At 57.8% G+C, this 6,185-nt stretch overlaps 1 protein-coding gene across 2 annotated transcripts in view; it reads left to right on the top strand.

Moving 5' to 3' along the window:
• The window catches only part of CREB3L1 (cAMP responsive element binding protein 3 like 1), a 42,336-nt gene continuing 39,220 nt past the window's right edge, over nucleotides 3,070–6,185 (top strand). Inside the window, exon 1 of one of the 2 annotated variants that reach the window (XM_021401331.1) lies at nucleotides 3,070–3,302. In XM_021401331.1, the coding sequence (XP_021257006.1) occupies nucleotides 3,195–3,302 (108 nt within the window). In that variant the 5' untranslated portion in view covers nucleotides 3,070–3,194. The remainder of the gene's footprint in view (nucleotides 3,303–6,185) is intronic. The other variant, XM_021401330.1, reaches the window with a different exon arrangement.

The raw sequence follows: 6,185 nt of genomic DNA, 5'->3' as shown, positions 1-6,185 counted from the left end.
CACTTCAGACCAGGGCATCTTGCCAGCTCCTCTGGAGCGCTCCCCAAGCCTGGCAGCCAGTGCTGCGAAGTTCTGATCTTCTCAAATCACTTAACACTTCTCCCCCTTTTATTTTTGTGCTAAATGGAAGCATTTAGCTTTGGTGGTCGATCCTGGCGGCGTGCCTCAGACATTACGCCGGGCGCACTTTTGCTCCGGGAGATAAGCCTGTAATGAAGGCTTCCTCCACCATGTCCCTCATTCCCCGTTTGTGAAAGTCTGTAATTACCACTGAGGGGCGAGGCAGACAGGACTGAAACAATGTCATTTGAACTGGAGTGAGATGTGCCCGAATTGCTGGGTTGTGCTTTTCTCCTCCGTGGGCTGCTCCCGGATCTGGAGCTCACTGTTAACCCCTGACGGGGCGGAGATGCTGCCTCTGCTCCCAGCACAGCCCTGCTGCTCTCTGCTATTGGGGCCGGTCCTGTTCCGCATGGCCGCTGTGTGAGTGAGCACCTACAGCCTTTCACATGCCCCAGCTGCCTCCTGTTGCCTGTCCCCAGGCCCTGACCTCCCAGTCCCCACATGCCGCTCCTGGCTCAGATGGCAGGCTGGGATCTTTCCGAGGGCCTCAAGTTCACCCCAGAAAGGATAACTACAGCACCAAGCTCTGCAGCATCCCTGTCATTCCCTGCATAGTGCCAGGGTGCTCGCTGAAACCAGAGCATTCACGGATCCCTACCGCACACAAACGCACAATTAGTAAGCTCTTCATCTCCCCCTGTGCTTCCTCGCAACAGGGTCACTGACACCCATTCCCCGCTGCAGACAGCTGCGCTGGGTGTGATTCCAGCAGTGTGCAGGTGCCTGGCTAGGGCTGGGAGCAGCTGCGGGACGCAGTGCTGGGACCTGCTGCTGGAAGGGAACCCAAACGGAGCCGGATCTCCTGGCTGAGGTGGGGCTGTGGGACGGACGGCAAGGAGCGGCTCCAGCACCCATGAGTCCTTCCTCAACTGTTGCCTCTTGCTAGAAGGTGATTTTTCCAGACTCCACCTCTTGCCATCTCTTTTTTCACAGGTTTTAAATTGTTCCCACAGAAACTAGATGAAGAAATCAGAGCCTGAGTGTTGGGTCTGTAGCTGCTGTGTCCTGCAGGGCTGCCTGTGACTGCTGAGCCTCGTCCTGGACGGGATCAGGTCCTGTTCCCGTCCTCACCATGCACTCTGTGAGAATGCCAGCCAGAACACCTCCTGCAGCAAAGCTCTGTGCATGCAGCAAAGCAAAAAGCACTGACATAGACAGTTTGCCCTACATTCCTCAAGAAACACTCATCTGTGAGTTTGTGAAACCTCCTGGCTCAGTCTGGGGGAAGCAACAGCTTTGGCTTTGCAGGCTGTGCAGTGCCCGGGTCGCAGCAAGGCAAGGAGCACAGGGAAGCGGATGCTTTTGTTTTGAGAACTGGGTTGATCGTTCTCTTATCAGCAATGATAAGACTATCTTGGTCATCCACGTGCATCTGCAGCACCAAATGCCTTACAGCCAGGAAGGCGTATCTGCTATTGGTTTGAGACTCTATCAGTCTAAGCGCACCCGGTTGCTGCTTCAGTTTCCTGCTGCAATCAGATTGCAACTAAATCTAAGTATAAAATCAGAGACAATGGGGCTGAAAAGGAGCCCGAGCCACTGCATGGTGCCACCCCTGCCCTGGGCTGCCTCTGGATCAGCCCTACCCAGCCATAGCCCAGAGGCAGCTGCAAGATGTGCTAATAAAGGGTGCCCTGACAAGGGATGGTGCTTCCCAGCACCTCATTCCTCCTCAAGGGGGTTTTACTATGGCCTGATCTGAAGTTTTCTTGCTGAGGAGCAAGCCTTCTACGGCAATGGAGAGATGATGGTGGTCATCCTGCAGCTGCCTAAGGGCCCCAAAGCTGCTGGCACTTGCTCTTCTCCTTAGACCGCAGCAGCTCGATCCCTCTATCATTTGAGGAGAGCCTTTCCAGGTTTGCTCAGCTGAGGCATGAGGCATGGTGGTGACAGAAGTGATGTCCATGTTCAACTCAGGACAGGAGGTGGGAGCATCCCCCTCAAAGCCAGAATGGCTGCAGCAAATGGCCCCGGTGGGAGAGCTCCCAGTGCCACTTCCGTGTAGACGGTTTCCAAACACCATTCCTCCTTCATACACGTAAGAGAGTAAAAGACTTTGTGGGAACAGCAGCACAGCTTGGCTGAATTTATGTCTTTGACCCCTTTCACCCAGAGGCTCTTCACACTTGACTGAAACATAAGGTAAAAGTAAATGCAACTGAAAGAGCCCATTGTGTGCACGAGCATAAAGGCCTTTGTGTGCAGGAGCAGAGTGCGGCCGATGGTACGAGGAGCAGCCAAGGTGTGCCCAGGGCTGTGCTGGGACGCGCGGGGACACGGAGCCGGTGACGGCCATGTGTGGGGAACACCGAGGCCTGGCCCAGCCGCAGGCTTGGCACCTGGCTGTGTGTCTGCACCACGGCGCTTCCCAATGGGGCTCTACCAGCAGCGCAGCACTGCCGCCTGACTTCTTCCTTCCTCCACACGCCCACGGCCAAGAAGCACTGGGACCCACCGTGCGGAGCCACGGAAGCAGGGGCGGATCAATGAAACACCGGGGCTTCTTCGGCGGGATCATTCTAAGTGGTTTTCCTGAGTATTGGTTGGAGTGAGGATCAGAGGGGATGGGGATCCATAATCCCATTTATCCGACGCCGCATAATCTTCCTGAAGCTCTTTAATGGTGCCCAGCTCCTTAGTTACCGAACGGCCGCCGCAGCCGGACCCGCCCGGGGCACCGCACCGCCCCGCACGGCCCCCAGGGGCTCGCGGACCCCTCTCCGCGGGTCTGCCCGGAGCGAAGGAAGGGGAGCGCTGCCCGCCGCCGCCGCGCTGCCTTAAGGGGTGTGGGCCCGCGAAGTCCCGCCCGCGGTTCCCCAGCACGGGGCGGGGGCGTGCCGCTGCCGGCCGCCGGCGCTGCCCGCCCGGCCCCAGCGCAGCGGGGCACTGACAGCTGCCCCGAGCGGGCACCGGCGCGGCGCTCCCCGGCGCTCCCCTGCCCGCGGGCGGCCCGCTCCCACCCGGCCCCGCCGCCCCATCCATGGACCGCCGCCGCCGGCCGTTGGGCGGCGGGACCGTGCCGCCGCTGTGAGCCCGGCCGGGGAGCGGCGAAGCCCCGCGCCGCGGGCACCATGGACAGTATCCTGGAGCCCTTCGCCGCCGAGCGGCTCTTCCCGGCCGCCGGCCCCGGCTTCCTCGACCTGAGCGACTTCAGCGAGGCGGATTTCCTCAGCAATGTGGTAAGGGGCGCTGCCCGGCGGCGGCCAGCCCGGGGTGCCCGCCCCGAGAGCCCGCTGCGAGCTCGCGGCTCTCGTTCGGATTTATTTTTTTCCGCTTTATTTGCCCTGACAGCGCACTCGGGCCTCGGGGAAAAGCGGGCGGGGCGGGGCGGGGGGGAGCACGGCCGGGGGGGCTCGGCTCGGGCAGCGCTGGAGCACGGCGGGGCAACGGGACACGGGGCTGTGAGCCCCCCACGGACAGGCAGCGGGACGCGGGGTCCCCCCTCCCGTCTGCTCCCAACTTCTTGGGCAGAGCAGCTCCGGGGAGACGACGCGTCTCCCGCCCGGCGTTAGGGCTGGGACGGTTTACTTTAGAGAGCAGGGCGAGAGGAAGAGTGACTTAGGAGGAAGAGCTGCTGCCAGTCCCAAGGAACCAAAGGGCCATTGTTCACCTCTAAGGAAGCTGTCCAGCCTCCCCGAGGAGCCCTGTGAGCCCCGAACCCCACAGCTCCCTCCCTTGCTTGTGCTGCCCAAGCTAATGGGGGCTGTGCTGTTCGGGCACGCTCTTGCTGCAGATCTGCTGCCCCTCTGCCCTGGGGCAGGAGAGGAAGGGCCCCAGTGTTAGGGTGGTCGGATTGAGATGGGGAGCATCCTCCGTTGTTCCCGCACAGCTCTGAGCTGAGCATCCCCGAGGACATCTCCACAGGGGATGCCAGCACCACAGCACCGGTGCAGGAGGCGGGGAGGGGAAGGCTGTAGCCCTTGGGTAAATCCACTTCTGCTCTGCTGCACATAAGATAGACAAAGCCTCCGAAGTGGAGAAGAAAGCCGAGATGCAGAATTTGCATAGATCTGAAGTGCAGTGCACTTGGGGTGTGGAGACGCACTGGGACTGGGAAAGAGATTACGCAGATGGCCTCATCTCCCAGGGACCTCACCAGCTCGTACTGCAAGGCAGTGCTGTGCCTGGGAGCAGCAGCAGCCGGGCAGCGCAAGGCCCTGTCTGCTCCGAGCGGGTTGGTGCTTCATGCTTCCACTATTTACTGTGCACCCCTTGTGGGTGCAGCTGCGCTGAACCCGGAGTGTTTTGTGTCAGGACTGCTTATTCTCTTACCTCCGTGATAACACTCTGTCTTGGCACCAGTCCTTTGACCTCTGTGCAGCACAGACTGCAGGTAGAAGGCAGGAAAACCCTTACCCGTAGATGGTCCCTCCTTGTAGTTCAAACACAACTTCTGCCTGCAAACAGAGCATGAGAAAAAGAAGCCTTTGTGTAAGAGTGCCATCTGGTGCCACCTGCCAGGACAGTGTGCTTACCGTGCACGGTGACCATAGGCAGGCGGCAGCCAGTGTGGCAGCTCTGACGTTGCTGTCCTCAGCTTGCAGTTAGAAAAGGAACATTGCGTGGATCTCTCCCCTGCTGCCAGCACCGCAAACTTCTGCTGGAATGTGAGTCCAGCAGATGCTTTCCCTTCCCAGATAAGCAGAAGAGATTCCGTGGCTGTTTCCCACCTACTGAATCTGTAGCATCAGCCTCTTTGTTCCCCTGTTGCATGACAGCACGGGAGGAAGGAATACGCTTTCATTTTCCTGCTAAGTCCAGCAAACCTCCCAGGATCTGGAGATGTCCTGAGTTCTTTTCACACTGAACTGTGCAGAGCATCACCGTGCACAATAGCTCACAGAGTTGCCAGTGCCTTTGCTTCATAGATGGGCAAACTTTTCCAGATATTGTTCAGCAAGTATTTTTCTTAGAAGAGCCAGGAATTTTGGCCATAAAATGCCTATATGAGGCTTGTTCTGGGGATGATTCCTTCTGTTCAGAACAGAAGCAGAAAGAAAGGATGAGTGATGCTCAGGGCAGAGGCTGTGCTCCTCGGGGCATGGATTATGTGGCCCTGAACGACTCACCTTCATTGAGCCGTCGCGCTCCTCATAAGTCATCTCATTTCTTTAGAAATGGTTCTCTGCGTTGTTCATCTGAAGTAGTAACTGTAGTAAGGACGGAAGTAAAGAAGTAAGGACAGTACCCCTGTAGATGTGTCCTCAAAGAATTCCATGTGCTTGAAACAGAGAAAAAAAATCTGAACTAAGGGGGCTGGCATTCAGAGGAACCCAGGCAGGTTGTAGGGATAGCTCAGGAGGAGCTTCTGGACATGCAGCAAAGCAGTACTGACTGCTGCTCCTGGGATGGACCGGCTCCTGTGCTGGGACAGGCTGGCATTCGCTGGCTGAGAGGAAAAAAGTGCTGGGGGTCCTGGGCGGCCCTGGGCCAGCAGAGTGCATAGGAGGCTGCTAGCTATGGCAGGAGCATGACAGAGGGGAGCTCAGGCAGAGATGTGGGGCTGCAGCGGGACCCAGCAGCAGGCTGCCGGCCCTATGAGGAGCTCGCTGAGAAGGTGGAGCCAGGCTCTTTACATAAGCGCATGGCAGTGCTCGTAAATCAGAACAGGGAAGGTTTAGACTGAGTATAAGGAAACAATTTATCACTGTGAAGACACAGGAGAGGAAGAGGCTGCCCAGAAGTGTGGTGGAATCTCCAGCCCTGGAGGTTTCCAAGACCTGTCTGGACAAAGCAACCCGCTCTACATTTAGCATTGGCCCTGTTCCGAGGAGGGGGTTGAATAAGAACTGTCCTGAGCTCCCTCCCAACCTGCGTGAGGCTGTGATTATGTGATGGTTTGGTTGAGCTGGGTTTGGTTTGGTTTCCCTTGGTTTGGTTTGGAAAATCGTGAGGAGACTGGTGTCTGCTTCGTACTTGGAGGGGACTTCTCCAGAGGACACAAAATGGTTTTTTTCACTTCACCTAGCTAACCATGCTCACATACAATGACTGCTGCCTACACTGTCAGCCTCCACTTGCTCAAGAGGCCTCCTTCTGCTCTTGAACCGAGATAATTTTAT

This window comes from Numida meleagris, chromosome 6, assembly GCF_002078875.1.
Source record: "Numida meleagris isolate 19003 breed g44 Domestic line chromosome 6, NumMel1.0, whole genome shotgun sequence".
Taxonomy (NCBI): Eukaryota; Metazoa; Chordata; class Aves; order Galliformes; family Numididae; genus Numida; species Numida meleagris.
Note: the sequence above shows the minus strand (reverse complement) of the source record. Positions and strands in the feature narration are given on the sequence as shown.